Source organism: Candoia aspera, chromosome 2 (assembly GCF_035149785.1).
Source record: "Candoia aspera isolate rCanAsp1 chromosome 2, rCanAsp1.hap2, whole genome shotgun sequence".
In the NCBI taxonomy this organism is placed as follows: domain Eukaryota; kingdom Metazoa; phylum Chordata; class Lepidosauria; order Squamata; family Boidae; genus Candoia; species Candoia aspera.
This window is the reverse complement of record NC_086154.1, coordinates 186,463,154-186,480,699: the sequence shown is the minus strand read 5'-3', so window position 1 is coordinate 186,480,699 and position 17,546 is coordinate 186,463,154. Positions and strand designations below refer to the sequence as shown.

General features: G+C 39.3%; 1 protein-coding gene across 1 annotated transcript in view; it reads left to right on the top strand.

Moving 5' to 3' along the window:
• The window catches only part of ADAMTSL1 (ADAMTS like 1), a 588,401-nt gene that overhangs the window by 108,441 nt on the left and 462,414 nt on the right, over positions 1 to 17,546 (top strand). Inside the window, exon 2 of the mRNA XM_063295031.1 lies at positions 4,325 to 4,447. Coding sequence (XP_063151101.1) covers positions 4,325 to 4,447 — 123 coding nt within the window. The remainder of the gene's footprint in view (positions 1 to 4,324; positions 4,448 to 17,546) is intronic.

The window sequence follows — 17,546 nt, the reverse complement described above, 5'->3', positions numbered from 1 at the left end:
GACTGGGCTGAACTGCTCCCGTTCGCCGAAGTCGCATACAACAACGCCGTCCACACGAGCACGGGGAAAACCCCGTTCGAAGTAGTCTCGGGGCGCGACTTCGTCCCCATACCGGAGCTACCTCAACCCCCGGAACCCCAGGTGGACGCCAGCGACTGGGGACGGAAGATCGCGGAAGCATGGCCAGTAATCACGGCGGCGCTGAAGGAGGCACAGGCTGCTTACAAAGAGCAGGCCGACAAGCACCGGCGCCAACAACCGACGTTCCAGGCGGGGGATATGACCTATCTCTCCACCAAGTTCCTAAAGTCAACCCAACCCTCGAAAAAACTGGGGCCTAAGTACATCGGGCCGTTCCGAGTCACGCAAATAGTGAACCCGGTAGCAATACGCCTGGACCTGCCACACAACCTCCGGAGACTCCACCCGGTGTTCCATACCAGCCTCCTAAAACCGGCAACCACCTCCCGATGGCACCCAAGCACGCCACAGCCCACACCGCTAATGATCGACGGGCAACACCACTTCGAGATCAGGGACATCCTCGACTCCCGCAAGCAACGAGGAACTCTACACTATCTGGTCAGGTGGAAACACTTCCCCCACCCGGAATGGGTGGCGGCGCACAACGTTAACGCGCCTGACCTGACCAGAGCATTTCACCGGGCATACCCCGACAAACCGCAATCAAGGTCAGCAAAACCAACCCCCCCCCCCGCAGGCCCCCCCCCGCCTCCCGTGCCCCAAGGGAAAGGGCCCCCCCCAAGCCCGCGACTTGGGTGGACCTTCCCCCCCCCGGGACTCACTCCCCCCGCCCCGGGCCCACGGGGTGGTGACAAACGATCGCCAGCACCCTCCCCCCGCCCCCCGGCCGCGGGAGAGTGGCAAGCAAGTCAACAGGGCAACCTGGGGGCAACGCCCAGGAGACACAACAAAGGCGACGCACTCTAAATAAGAAAAGAAGGGCCCTACCTGGAGCTGAGCAGCACCCGACCAGCCACGCCTCTCGCCTCGCCGAACTGAGCCAAACAAACAGGGTGTGGTTGGAGCATGCGCAAGCCAGGTCAGAACCCGAGCATGCGCACCATGGACACACCCTGGGAAGGCACGTGGTAGAGGGAGGAGCAAAGGGAGGGGCGACAACTACTCCGGCGGGAACTTTGAAAAAAAAAAAAAAAAAAATGTGGCGTTTTGACAGCTCCACGGGGAAAACCAAGAAAACCGGGGGAGAACACTATTCGAAAAGGGGGCAGTATGTCATGAGTGCCGTTGAGCTAAAGTCATCAGCGCAATGGCACACATGACAATGACAAGGAAATAAGTGAAGGGGCACAAGTTAAGTAGCCATCAACCCACAACGACTAACGGCTAACAAACAATAGCTAAACGAATCACGGAGCCACCCAAGCCATCAGCGGCAATACAACGGGGATCGCCCAGCTGAAAGCAATCAGCAGAAGAATGGAAACCTGAGGATGGGCGATCCTGGAAACCCTCAACCAATGGCAGGGCAACGCATGGGACAAAGGGGGGTGACGTGACCGTGAGCGAGGGGGCGCTGACCGGCGCGGGGTATTTAAACCCCGCACCGGCGCGCTCCTGTCACTCTCAGCTTTTTTCTACCAACGTTGTACCTGCCCTGAAATAAACCAGAACCTGATTTGCAAACCAGCGTCTGAACGTTATTCAGAGGTAGGCAGCGCATGACAGTAAATAGGATGGTGTGCAAGGCTAGAAAGATCTGAAGTGGTAAAATGAATAGTGTTGGTAGAAATTAGATTTAGCTATACATCCTCTTGTTTTTGTAATTTCACATCTTAATTTATTTGGCTTATTATATTTTACTTATTTTCTCTGCTTTCCATCCTAAGGTAAAGGTAAAGGTTTCCCTTGACATTAAGTCCAGTCGTGTCTGACTCTAGGGGGCGGTGCTCATCTCCGTTTCAAAGCCAAAGAGCCGGCATTTGTCCGTAGACAGTTCCGTGGTCATGTGGCCGGCATGACTACACAGAACACCGTTACCTGCCCGCTGAAGCGGTACCTATTAATCTACTCACATTTGCATGTTTTCGAACTGCTAGGTTGGCAGTTCCATCCTACTTACCTCTAAAAGGAATAATGTAATGGGTATCTATGTAGATACTATGATATGCAAAAGCTGTCTGTTGTTACAGAATCTGAGTCACCTAGTGAAAGAGTATTATTTTCATGAAAAATTGGCAAATTATTCAATAGTAGGACAGAGAAGCTACCTTTCAGCTAAGAACAAGGCTTATTGGAAAGTAATAACAACTTGCATCATATTGTATCACAAATTTTTGACTTACTCTGTAACTAATAATTTACTCCACTTGTTTTTTTCCCTATCACATACTGTATAGGACTTGTACAAATAACTTTTTAAGTTGCAATCAGAGTTTTATTCACAGAAAATACATTTTATGTAAATAAAGCTGAGCTTACAAGCCTCTTTTTGCCTTTCTTATTAGACAGAATTTCTACTGGATTTAGCTCCTTTTTTTGTAGCACAAATAAGAACCAGCATTTTTCCAGCTGGAGGTTTTCGGGGCACTTCCCCATTTATTTTGAGATAGTTTCTAATTCTCACCTGATTAATACTGTATTAATTGTTGCTATAACATTTTGAGTAAGTAATTCAGCCAGGTATTATCTAATTATTAACCATATAGTGTTAAATCTCTGAATCTGGAATTTTTAAATAAACCTCACTCTTAAATCAAGTTTATCTTATAGCAATAGTATGATTTTAATATTTAATTTTACAGCAAAACTATTTAATGCACTGAAAAAAGCTGAACAGCTCTCCACCCTACACCACTTCAACCCTTTCATGGGGATAAACTTTTTCCAACTTATTACAAAGTTAAAAAAAGTTTGTACTGTGCTGGGACAGCTTGGATTTTCCATCCACCCTTTTGTTACTATTTCTTTCTCCACCCTTCTTCTTTTGTCCTTAGTTGATTTCTCTCCAAGCTTCTTGCTAAAATTGTAGCATCTATCCAATACATCACTGCTCATTTTTCATGTGAAAATATCTTTATACTAAAATACCATGTAACTGTCAGTGAAATATGATTCTTGTTTTATAATTGAAAAAGATAGACACACACATGCACACATACTGTATATTTAGACAGATTAAACATTTCCATAATAGTGTTGCAGACTATAATGTCATGGATTCAGTCTGAAGAAGGAGCACAATACTGTGGAGAAGAACCATGTTTATTGCAAGGATGATTGTTGGGTGCCTGCTTTACAAGAAAGAGGGACCCTGAACAATGGGAAAGCAAAGATTTTTATACAAGTTGAGGGCTACAAGGCAGGAAATCCTAGGGATCTGATTGTCTGGCCAGTTTGGGGAAGCTAGGCAGGTCCTTCTCAGTGCACCTGGGGTGAGTTTTGTATTAGTAAGTAAAATTTAAGTGTTCTTCTCCTTTAATTGTAATCTTTAGTTGCTTGTGGTTCCCTCTAATGTCCAACATCAACATTCCCATCCTATTATATTTTCTTTTAAGAATTTGAAACAACAGTATTTTCCCTCAGGAAGGATTTGTAAGATTAATTTCAAAATCTTATTTCAAATCCATCTGGACCCTTGGTCCATTTATAACTTTCCAAAATCAATGTTCTAATCACCCTTTTGCTGCTTGTTCCAGAAAAAAACTGTTTTTTATGTCCTTATCTTTAAATCTTCTTTTGTTAAGGATTAAAGGAAACTCACCTGTGTATCATATAAAACTTGTCAATTGAACGGTTCTTAAGAGTTGAAAAGCAGTTAATAAGCAATTTCCAAAAGTGATTAAGAAATGAGGCTCAGCAGAACTTTGTGTTCATACATTGCGGCTGTGAGCTTGGTGGAAATCCCTTAACTCCCAGCTGCTCAACTCACGAGGTGACTGCATAAACCTCAGTTCCTGCAGTTTACTCACAAGGAGCAGTTGTCCAGAGTGCAAGTAGGAGATCTCACAATCTCTCCTTTATCCAGAGTGGGCTGGCCAGCCAGAAAACACCATGTGGCTGCTGATCTCACCGCAATGCCATCTCTACTCCCTCGGAGGCATCTAGTTCACCATGAATCCTCACCAGAAGTCTGCTCTCTGTCATAATTCCAACAAATATATTAATATTAAATATATGATGTTCATATTTTTATGATACTAAAAATCATAAAAGTTTGCATAATTGTATAAGATTGTGACTTGCCAAGAATCTTTTGATTGTAATAGGAAGGGATGGAAGGAAGCAAGCAAGCAAGCAAGCAAAGTTTTCTAAATTATTATTTTTTATTATTCCTTTCTAGATTGGTGGCGACCCAAGTCAGGGGGCTGTTTTCCTACGTGAGTTTACCTTAATAAGGAGAGAGAGTCTTAATGAAGATTTCCTTCCAGATTTGCTGAATAATAACCACAAAACTGAAGATACGGTAGGACTTCACTATCTTTCTTTTAAAAAAATTGCAGATGTGAAAAATGAACATACAGCCTTGGGAAAAAATGCCAATAAAATCAAAGATCACAAGGGCTCTACTAATGATTGCACTTGCTGACTGCAGCTGATTCTTCATGGCTCTTCCTCAGTATAGCACTCCCAAGAACAAAGGGTTTTGGCCTTAAGCAGTCTTAAGAGCACAAAGCTAGTTGACAAAGATGTGTTTTTCATTGGTCAGATATAGCAAGCAGGAAGGAAATTTGTTACTGGATTGGTGAAGAGCTCTGACATCAGAAGTGTCTAAAATGATTCAACTTAAATAAGAAAAGCAACCCTAACAAGGGCAGACTTAGAACAGTCCGGGTTTGTCCCATCATTCTTAGTGGACTTAGACCTTTAACTTGTCCTTTGACAGTGAAATGAGTTCTTGGGGAGAAGAACGGGGAAGCAGGATAATGAAGTAAAATAATAAGGATGCCTAAAGTTTATGAGTCTCCCTCTGTCTCTTTCTCTGATAGTCTCTCTCTGTCACACACTCACACACTGACACTGTCCTGAGTTCTTATATGGATGGTTGTTAAAGATACAGACGCACACACACACACACAAGTAGAAGGGTCTAACCCCATGGCTGAGAATTTTTATTAAGAGCTTACTACCAGTGGGGGAAAGACTTGGCTACCATATTGACCTCCAATTGTCTTCATCAACTTTGGGATGTGGCTGAAATCTTTTCATGGGGGGACAACATTGGGCTATGCCACCTTCTTACAAGGCCTTTTGGGGGGTCAATACATCTAGCCCCCAAAACAGCTGTTTGAGGCCTCAGCTGTTGGCGATGGCCTCTCTGCCAGTAACAGCATGGGCAGTGGCCATGCTGCAGCTGCAGTTCGACTGTGAGCTCTCCTGACCCCTCTTTCTCTCTTTCTCCAGAGAGACTATTTTCACAGCAGGATTTTTAGCATTTGCTCACTAAAACCAGGGTAAAAATGGGTGTGTTAAACTTCCTTGATACTTACAGCATCCATTTCAACCCAGCCATCAAAAAACAAATTGAACATTTCTGACTCCAGAAACCCCCCCTCCCCTGAGACCAAAATAATTGATTTAAAAATGTACCCACTGGATATTGAAAGGTTGCTTGCTCAAGATAATACACAGATTGGATTTGAGGAACAGCTTACTCAAGTTATTGCTCACTAGGAGACTCCTGAAACCACCTGATCCACAATATCCACTGTATGGCTAATCTTCTATTATGTAAACTCTGCCTCTTGATTAAGGTTTATTTGGCTTATGTGAAAAATTTATCAGATTACAGATTGTTAAATTGCAGCACAAATTCATTTAAAGAACACAGTAGTTGTGGGTTTACTAGTAGAATAAATAATCATAGAAATAAAATAGTTTTCACAAAGCTATAAAGTATTGCTGCGTGCTGAGATATCTCTAATAATAACTGGAAAATATTAGTATATATGTAATATATACTAAAATTATCTATTTTGAATGAGACATATTTACATTTGTTGAGACACTCTCTAATTCACTAGATTTTCCTTTTGTTCCTATGCATAATTTGCCAAGAACTTCCATGGTCACCAATGGTCCTAAAACTCTTCCAACTGTTTATGTGGAAATATGTAGTAGTAAAAACTGCACAATTCTGGACTTGGACTGTACACTTTTGGATCTAGCAAGCAGTGTAGATTGCCAGTCCTGATAGAATGAGCAATGCAGCAAGATGTGGGCTATTGTTTCAGAGTGGGTGTATCTAAGCATATGCAGTGGTGATTTCAGTGTTGTTGAGCTGCCCCTCCACCAGGCTCAGGGGTAGGACACTGAGCCTTGCAAATATAAATGCCTTTCTGTTTGAGAGGAAAGTTTCTTTATAAAGAGTTTGGAATAACAAAGAGAATGTGATAGAAGTTTCCTGCAGCATAATTTGGAATTTCAGATCTGTCAGCTTGTAGGCCAAGGTCAAAAATGCATTATTTGGTCTCAGAGGCAGCTTTCTCCAGGCCCATCATTATCACTACTTTAACTGAAAAGTTTCAGAGGAAAGAATTATTTTCTATTTCAGTTGTTGCGTCACTTACTATTAGTTAAATGATAGTTTAAACAAAATCTCTATTTTCCAAGATAATAGACTTCGAGATTATTATCACAAAACCAGATTCTGAAGTTGATTGGCTGCTGTTGGAAAAAGAATGCTGACCTTTGATTTGATAGTTTACATGTTCTTTATCATCTCTGTAAGTATTTCGCAGCTGTGCAAATATCACTTTTTAAAACATTAGATGCAATTAATGTTTTCACCTCTGGATTATTTTATATAGAAGACTTAATTAGAGCCGACTGGTACTCTCCACCCCAACTATCCAAATCTGGAAAAGTTATTTTGACATCTGAAACAAAATATTGTAAAAAAATGTTTCTTACAGAGATGTAAAATTGCCAGAAATTTTGTAGCAGTGGAAAAAATAGACAGGGTTTTTCAAAAGGGAGGTGGGAAAATGGGAATTTTTGAAAATTTGCTGTTCTGTGCCAGCATGGCTGGTTGCCAAGAACTAAATTAGGAGGCTATAAATCTGCCACAGGCTAGAGATAAGCAAGCTCAGATTGTATCACAGCTAGCTGAAATAAAACAGCCTTTCAAAAGAATATCAATTTTACTTGTTCAATAGGCAGGGTCTAGATCAAGACAGGTAAACTATCAGGTGACAAATCCAAAGGAGGAGCAAGAGATGAAGTGAGATGAAATCCAACGTCTGAAATATGGCAAAGCATGCTATTCACTGAAGAAAGTTAAGTTTTAGGTATTTTGCTCTGATCACTGTCCAGAGAGAATGAACACAGTAAAAAAGCCACACTGAGCTTTCCTTGAGTGCACAGTTGAGATTCATCAAACAGTAGTTACTGTGTCTGATCTCCTGTTAATGTTTGCATGCCTTTTGGCTAGCCTCTTAAATCTGCAAATTTTAGCTCTCTGATCCTGGACCTTCATTTAAATGCCTCTGCCTAGGACTAAGTGACTGAACTTCTGAGTCTGACTTATTGACAGTAGGTGCAGTCAAGGGCTCTTGTGAACTGTGGAGTCCTTGGTGTTGTGTCCTTAGTCTTGTGAACTTGCTGGGTCTGTCAGACCAGAGCGTGATCACTGGTGTCAATATTCTGGAATCTCAGCCACAGGACACTGCCACTTGACGCTTTGGCTTCCACTTCCATTCTCCTCATCTGAAGACACACCTCCTGGCAGAGCCATAACACTTGAAGTATTTGCCATACATGAATACATCCATGCTGCTGTCAGTGTCTACACACCCCAACTCTTTGAGGCTTAATGAAAGAAAGGCTCTAACCTCTAGATCAAAAATCAAGAGAAGCAAACCCATGAGCAAATGAATTTCCTTCTTTTTTGAAAATTTCAGTTGCCCCTTGAGTAAAAAATGCAATTTTGCCCTTGTGTTTGAGATTTATACTATATACCTTGGACCTATATGACAGGAATTGAAATAATATGCGATTGTAAATCATCTTCCAGTCTTCCACTTTGTAAGTAATTGTCCACAAAGTACAGTGGGGAGATGAAAGGTGGCTGACATAACGATTTTCTGTACAATTTTAATATTAAGAAATAATTCACAATCCATTTTTTTATTTGTTCAAGGAAAAAGGACTTTGAAAATACATTTTTACAACTTCACATCCCTACATCTTCCCAGAATAAAAATAACACAAAAATTAAATAACAAACCCTTTTGTGTGTCTACCTCATTTTGCCCATACTGATAAGGTTGGCCCCAACAGAGGACAATATATTATGTGCCATTAAATTCATTTAATCCATTGATTTAATTAATGTATCTTAAATCCCAATAAATACTTTGTGGCAGATTTATTAAACAGGATAATAGAACTATTTGTAAACTTCTAATGAAGTTAAATCACTATCAGAAAAATCAAACAATAGTGAAAGTGAAAATTGGTCAGATTTGAGTTTACAAAATAAAGATCTGTAAATTTGGGGAGTAAATACATACTTACTATAAAAATTAAGTCTTTAAGGTTAACCTTTGAAGTTTGGAACTCTAGATCACATTTACATAACACAATTAAATGCTAATTAAACATATATGAATTTCCTAAAACATACTTTATATGTGCCTGAAAAAAATTAGAACATGGTTTGACATAACTTAAGGAACAAGGCAAGGAACATGCAGGGAAGAAAGATTTGCAGCAGAGCAGAGAGCCATGCTTCATTGCTTAAAAGCAGTCCGATCTGCATTTCAGAGAGAACTACAAAATTTTAAGAAATTAACAATTTATTAGTCAATAAACTAACTAACTTAGTTTCCATATATTTGCAAGTCTTTTATTACTTCCCTTAGAGGGCTTTTTTGAACTCCTCTTAACATATAACAGTTATCTTTTTAAAAATGGGTGTATGGTTCCTTTAAAACAGGCCATGTTATTTTCTGTTAGGTAGCCAATCAGCATACTGTACTGCTGTTAAACAGAAATTTTCATTCCATAGTTCAGAGTTCAACTTCAAATTATTTTGTGAATCAGCCCACTGCTGGACCTGACAGGATGAAAGAAAAACAATCTTCAGAAAGGCAGTGCTATTAACCTTGTCCACACTAAAAAAAAAAATTACCTCAGCTTTATACAGTAATTATGATCATTGTGCAGTCATATTGAAATAATACAGTCTACACTTTCAGCAAGATTCATAGTGATCTTTGTAATCAGTTGTTTCCTAGATGAAGCAAGGAGAGTATTTCTAGTCATTCAAGTGACTCTTTGCTGTTATTATAGCCCTTAGCAATTTAGGCAGTTTATTAATTATAGCAATTCTAATGGTTATTATTTTAACTCAGATGCAAACATTGCTACGAATGGAGTTTGAATTGGAAAGATACACTTAATTTTAGGGATGTGCATTTTATATTTCTTGGCCAAATATCAAGGTGGACTACTTTGGAGAAATTCTGTGGCTCTCTGAGGCACAAGAGGATGTCTTTTGAAGCACCCAGAACAGAATTTGGAACTTCCTGAAACCTAGGAAGTTGTTTAGTAGTGTCTTGGTTGAAAGGATACAAAAGTGACAATGAGTAAAATTTATGTCAGACAGAGGGTGTCCAGAGCAAAATTTGAAAAAAAAATTGCAAAAATAAGGAAGGAAGGCAGGAAGGCAGGAGTGGGTCAAAAGGAAGGGGAAGACCAAGAAATTCATGGATGGAAGGAATTGATGAGATCCTGAAAGAGAGAGAAGTGAGAAATTTAAAGAACAAAAGTATGAAATGGTGTATGGTTTTGAAGCTCAGACAAGGAGGGAGGGGTACAAATGCATCTCAGACAGACACCCCTGCCAATTCACATGAAGATAAAAGAGAGGGGAATAGAAGTACATTCAAAGTTGCAAGATTTTGTTAATATAAAAAGGTAAAGGTTTCCCTTGACGTAAAGTCCAGTCGTGTCCGACTCTAGGGGGCGGTGCTCATCTCTGTTTCTAAGCCTTGGAGCCGGCGTTGTCATAGACACTTCCGGGTCATGTGGCCAGCATGACTCACGGAACGCCGTTACCTTCCCGCCGAAGCGGTACCTATTGATCTACTCACATTTGTTAATATAGCCAATCGTAATAAAAGTATTCTTAGGCACAGGTGACATCTCTTTCTTGGTCTGGTCTACCTTGTAGGGCTAGCAGAAACTACGATGGTTACAGCTTTAGGTAACTAGTAATTCAAGTCCCTGAATGTTATTAATTCTATAACAATCCCTTAAGAAGCTGCAAAAATGGTCAGTATTCTATTCAAGTTGACTTGCTAGGTGAAAACATTATACTGCACATTCACAATTTGTGATTTACTAAGCCATAGGCCAGGCATCCCCAGCTTGGTGACTTTCTGAAGATAACCTGTAGAATTTGATGGTAGAAGTCCATGAGTTGATCTCCATACATCTGAAGGGTGCACAGTTTGGAGAAAGTTGCCGAAGAGTTCAGCAGCTATAAGAGTCTTTCAGAGGATCTGTAATACGTTTGTTCAATCTCAGGCAGACTGCAAAACCAAAACCTCTAATAGACCATCATTCATGGCTGCGAGACCACAATTTGCGACCTCCTATATTATACCAAGCTTCATTGATGCATTTATTTCGTTTATCCTTATTCCTTTAAAGCTCTTATAACTGACTTTATGGCTCTAGAAGTATTTATTGTGCTGGCATATTTGTTCATAAATATTTCCTTTTTAGTATTAAAGAAAAACCTTTGCAACTTGAACCATTGCAACTCCTTTTATTTTCTCAAATTTCTCTTTATAACAAATGCAAAAATTGCACAATCCTTTTTGCTGTACTATGCTGAAATTTGCCACTGCATTTCTCCGAGTATCTCCCTATTTCATGTAACCATTCATTTTGTTATTGCAGAACCTTCAAATGCCTAATATAAATAGTAATAATTTGAGTTAAGATAAAGAGATCTTTACTTAGAAGAAAAAAACATAGACTACTATTCTCTAATCCAGAAATGATAAAAAGATACATACCAGATAGTCAAAGAGAGATTTGCATCTTGGCTAGTGTCTTTATAGACTGAGTTTATGTGTATACCGTGGAGGCTCCTTTGTGGCTTTCGTGGCTAGATTTTGTTCTAGGAGGTGCATTCCCAGTCTTCCTGTTTATTCCAGGTAGTATTAAATAAGTTATTCTTGGTGGATATTTGTATGGTGTACAAAAACTGTTTGCATGCTCTACGACTAATAAGAAAGCCAGTTTGGTGTAGGGATTAAGGCATCAGGCTAGAAACCAGGAGATTGTGAGTTGTAGTCCTGCCTTGGGCATGAAGTCAGCTGGGTGACCTTGGGCCAGTCGCTCTCTCTCAGCCCTAGGAAGCAGGCAATGACAAACAACTGAAGATTTCTCTTTCTGAAATCTTGCCAAGAAAACTGCAGGGCTTGTATAGGCAGTCGCCAGGATTCAACACTGACTCAAAGGCACACACAGAGAGACACAAAACCAATGACAAACTTTTGTTTCTGGCTCTAGTTTCAAAGGGTTTGAGATACCCATGGTAGATTTAGAATCTACTCATACAGATGATGGAGTATCTTCCAGTGCTACCACTGGAATGTTGATATCTGAAGATTTTGCAGGAATATCAAGTTCCTTCCTGGTTGCTTGCAGTATTAGAATTTGCTGGGATGGACCCAGCTCCTCCTGCTCAAACTCAGGATAAGGAGATGTCTGAAGCTAGACATAAAGAAGGGTTTCCTGTTCAATATGTATACTGAAATATGGGGCAAACATGTATGCATATTTGCATAGTCTCAAATGTAACCATCATGGACAGTGTATGCAGATCAATAAAGTGGGTTATTTCATTACCTTATTATAATTCCTAAGCATAAATGTACATATATATTCACCCCTATTTTCTAGAAATCAAGTTATTTAATCTTGCTGTTATTATAATCTATCAAAGTGAGCTCTGTTGTTTCTGGATGTCAGCCCTCCCAGGTAAACCATACAGGAAACAGGACCAGATGAGCTACTTCTACTTTATGGTTAGGCTACATTAATAGAATCTTGCAAGTCTGAAAGTACAAATCTCCCACTGTCCCTTTTTACCGCCTGCCAAGTTAGGGCGAATCCTTTCTAAGTTTCTTTCTCTGTTTAATTAGTTGTGGGCTCCTCCCTCTTTTATCTAATTGTTCCCTAGGCAGCATCTCTCCACCCCACCCGACTCCAGACTTCCAAGGTCATTCTCACATTCTATTACATTGGAACTACATTAGTACTTTTTTGTTATCTTCACATTTGATCTTAATCAAAAAGTCAAAAAGTGGCATCTTATGATATATTGGCTTGCCAGGCCCACACATGGTACTTTGACCAGTGAGATAGATGATACTTTTTAAAATTTTCCATTAGACTTATGTCCCCTTTCTCTCTGCTCTATCTGTTGTGAACTTAGATTTAGAATTCTGCTGGCCAAAAGAGAGTCTAAGAATATGGACAAGAGTTCTGTAGAGCATCTTCTTGGTGGTCTTGATCTTGCCATCAGATATGGAAGGTGGTCTTTTTTTTTTTAAAAAAAGTAGTCTTTATTAAATTATTTACACAAATAATACAAACATACAATGACAAATCAGCAATAAACATAAAATACAAAAACGAGAGAAAGGAAAAAGGAAAGGAGAAAGAAGAAAGAGAAGAAGAGGTTTAAAAGAAAGGAAATGGATTTCCAACTCCCTAAGTGGTACAATTTTATACCTTAACTAAATAATTTATTTTCACAATTCACTAATTTGGTTACAATAAGTCTACAGTTCTATTGAGATTGTATGAGTCAAATACATAATATTTACATCTTATATTCATATGTTTTACACAGATATGGAAGGTGGTCTTGATTTGCCATCAGCTGTAGGACTCTGATTCAACTATACACCTCCACTCATTTTTAAAATACCATATAAGCCAGAGTCAGGAGAAATTAGAAAATATTGCCATACTTGGAAATGCCATAATCAAAGATAAATCAGAAGTCCATTATTTCACATTTGTTCCTACACTCATCTTGTATAATTGGACACATGACATTTTAGCAAGAATTCAGTTATATAGAAATCAGTTGCCCATTTTGATTTTTAATGTTGTGAGGAATGATTTCCTGTTAGGAAACAGCACTCACTACTGGAGGAGAAAGGCCATTGCATTTAACTAGATAAGGTTGTGTAAATATTTGGAATATGTTTCTAGTATCAAAACAATAATGCAGTGATACATAACTGATCTCTCCCTTTATTCCTAACAAATAGATCTCAGTAAGAATTCACTGCTTGGTACTGAACAGATGACATTCTCATGTATCAACTGGCTAGAAGTATGTTTTTAAAACATGGGATGAGGCATAATCATTGCTTTTGATTTCTCTACCTTTAAATATATCTATATCTATATAGAAGCAATAGAAATGCAAATTCTGAGTTGTATGTGGCCTGCTGTAATGGTGAAGTAACAATCAGTGCAAATGGTCTGAAGAGGAGTAGGTGATAAAACTGGCTTCCTGTTCTATGGGAAGGACTTTAAAAGAAAGGAAACACTATGTGTAAAATTACATACAGTGCATGGAGAGGTATGCCATTTGGAAATGCGGACCAGACAACTTCTACTAGAAAAGTAGAATTTATGAAGGAAAAGCCACTTAGGAAAGAAGCAGAATGGAGTGATAAATTGGACCCAAAAGCCTTGGAAGGACTTGATGACAACATAGACTATATGCCTGTCATTAATAAGCAAAATTTTCTTTTTAGAATATTCTATTGTTGTTTTTAAGAAAGTTTGGGGCAACACAAAATCTTTGGTTGTTAGTCTTCTTTTTTTAATGAATTGGTGCACAGAGATTTCAGGATTCTTATTCTCTATTAAGGAAGCGTAAATAAAACAAACAACAACATCTGTGAATAAAAAAATTCTTGAGTGTAGCTATATACAGAGATGTGATTGCATACAGCTTCACTCAATGAAACAAGACTTTTGCACAATATTTTATACTACAGATAGGATACCTAGCATTTAAATAACTGTAATTCTAATTTCCTGATCATGATAACTACTGTATTAAGCAGTAGAACTGTCTGTCTCCAGAGTCATGGGTGTTCCATCACTTGAGGTTTTCAAGCCAAGGTTGGGCATTTGTCTGGAATGGTATGAGGATTCCTGCACAGGGCAAAAGGATGGACTAGAAGACCTCCAAGATGCCTTCCAATGCTCAGATTCTGTGATTCCAAATCAAGACAAAAGGGTCATCTATCATTAATAAAAATATCATATCCTTTTATATGAGAGCAGGCAGTAATACAGTTGTTGGCTTATGGAATTTAGAAGGGGCCAAGATTTTGAGCAGAGAGCCAGTTTGGTGTAGTGTTAATGTACCAGGCTAGAAAATGGGAGACTGTGAGTTCCAGTCCTGCCTTAGGCATGAAGTCAGCTGGGTGACCTTTGGCCAGCCACACTCTCTCAGCCCTAGGAAGGAGGCAATGGCAAACCACTTCTGAAATCTTGCCAAGAAAACTGCCGGGACTTGTCCAGGCGGTCACCAGGAGTCAACACTGACCCAAAGGCACAAGTATATGTATATGTATATGTATATTTGATCAGCACCTAGTGCTGCTTTTGTGTAGGTTCTGTGGTAATAGTTATGAATTGCTGCCTTTCCTGCAGAAATTTCGCAAACAGAGTATTGGCCATCATTTAATCTTCAAGCCAGAAGAGTTAAAACCATAAGTTTAAAAGCATGAATTCAAATAGTACTAACTTCAGCTAACCTTTAAAAGAGACATACTTTTGCAGATTTTCGAAATGCAGAGAGAACAAGGCCAAATGTACCTCCCAGGGTGTGAATTCCACAGCTTGGGAGCAATGCAGGAGATGCCATCTCTTACATGTCAGATACGTACAGTATCTGACGATGGAGATATCTTCAGAAAGCACACTCGAACAGAGCCTACTTACTGACATGCCTTTACTTCTCACAGTACACTACCAACATTAAAACAGAGAGAGGTTATACAGTATCTAAATAATCTGCTAATGGCTTCTCCATGTGTCAGACACGTTTGCAAGTGGCTCAGTCCTTTCTTTCTTGCTGCCTACCTATTTCTGGAACTTCTTCAGAAACTCTTTGTGGTTCAGCTGTTTCTCAATTCAGATCTTTTTTCCACACATTTATTTCACTAAGCCCCTTGATCTTTATCCCCAACCAAAGCCAAGCCCTGATTATTATGTCATTTCTTTTTAAATTTTCTTTCTGAATTTGAAATCTTCCATTGAATCTTGAAGCACTTTGAAAGTATGTGCGCTGATTTGCTGCTTAGAATCGGTCCCTTTTTTGTGTGAAAATCTGATTCAATCAAGGCTTCATCAAATCAAAGCATCTTCTGAATGCTAGAGTGAGCAAGGACAAGAGAAAAGGGCTTGAAACTAGACTGTTCCATTATGATTACAGTACAGCGCACACGTGTCAGATGATCTCACCCCAAAACCAATGTTTGAGAGTCTGTTCGGTGTAGTGGTGAAGGTGCTGACCTCGAAACCAGGAGTCTGTGAGTTCTAGTCCTGCCTGAGGCCTGAAAGCCAGCTGGGTGACTTGGGGCCAGTCATTCTCTCTCAGCCCAACTCACCTCACAGGGTTTTTGTTGTAGGGATAAGAGGAGGCAGGAGATTTATTTGTTTGTTTGTTTGTTTGTTTGTTTATTTACAGATCTATAAGGCCGCCCAACTCACACACGGTGACTCCAGGTGGCTTACAGAATTAGGTATGTTTGCCGCCTTGAGTTGACACACACACACACAGAAGATAAAAATTGAAAATCGATGATGATGATGATAGGCTTCACCCCCAAATTAGTACTGGGTCTAGATGGCTAACGGGCAAAGATTCAAGGAAACAGTTGGGGGTGGAAAGAGCAGTAGTGCATTGTTATGTAATGAACCAGTCTAGATTCAGGCCTTTTGCCTAGTCCAGTCCTCCTACCTCTGAAGTTTTGCACAGCTATGAAACATTGGATGCATCATTAAAGATTGGTTTCAATTTCATTGATTAAATAAAAATAATAAATCATAGAGATAGACCACAAACACAACTTTTGAGTAATTTCAATAAATAAAATAATATTTCACCAAAACTTGCAACGCTTAATGTTACTTTGTCCTTCACATCACATAAAAGATAGTTTTTAAAATAGTTATCTGACTTTCCTGGATAATCATTTAGAATAATGAGCAGGGCAGTCTTTATGAAAAATTACAGTGTAAGAATACATGAATCATTGTTTCATTGATTCCTGTGTGGCATAGGTGGTGTGTTTTACATTTTTCCTTCAAGCAGTGATGTATGCAGTACATCAAAGAAGGATAAGGCGAAAGCTCTGGTATTTTGGGATTGTAATCATTCCACAATATCTTACTGGTTTAAGGGTATAAATCTGATTTTCTTAAAATGAAATAATTATTATGTAACTTGCTGATGCATATCATGCATTTAAACAAACATATTGTTTAAACATGGATCTGGCTTTTGAATGGCCCATTAAACAAGGAAATATGGGGAAAACCATAGTAACAGTTCCCTTTTTGCTGAGCATTTCCAGCTAGGAAATTACCAGGAGTGTTAAACCAGTAGGAAGGAAATTCAGCTTCAAGAATAACTCAGATTAACCTAGCCATGGCCTGGCTGTCCTGTCATCACCTCTGCTTTCAGCTGAGGTGCTGCATTTGTGTCAGAATAGGACTTGCTTTTCTATATTTTTTGTATTGTATTGTAACTATATATGTTGAAATTGAATAAAGTTCTTAATAATAATAATAAAAAAAAGAATAGGACTTTGAGAATTTGAGAATTCTCTTTAAGAATTTCAGCTTTGTGACCTATACTTTTGCCAGGCTAGTACAAGAGATCACTAAATGTTTTTCATGACTGAATTTAAATACATTCTTATTTCCTGATGTCTGCCATACCACATCCAGATACTTAATGTCTCTTTCCAATTTTTTTTTCCTAATATATTTCTAGTGACTGTTTCAGGGTAACTCCTGGTAATTGTCATGAGTAAGGATGGCGAGCAGGGGGCTCTCACCCAGACTGTCAAGCGCATGCGTAGCACTGAGCAACTGTTCAGCCATTCAAAGAGACACAGATCGGGACCGCCTTAACCTTTGGGGTTTATATGGCTGGGTTTTCCCACGCTTTCTCAGTTTGTTAGGATTCTTGTTAAGTACTACTAATAAATATTAGAGACCAAGTCCTCGCCTCAGTGTGTTTCCTGGTAATCAGGACAGTAATACATCTTGGCAATGGCCTTCTGCCATAGTTCTTTTCTTCCCAGTCAATCCTACAGTCTAGCCTGATATTCTTGATACCCTCTCATCCATGTCCTTATTCCATCTAAGTCTATCTAGCATTTTGGATTAAGCCAAGTTAGGTTAAGTGTTGCCATCTACTATATATATTGCTGATGTTATCTAGTTAGAAGCTGTAGTTGAAACATGTTGGAAAGCTGTACATTACTACAGAATTG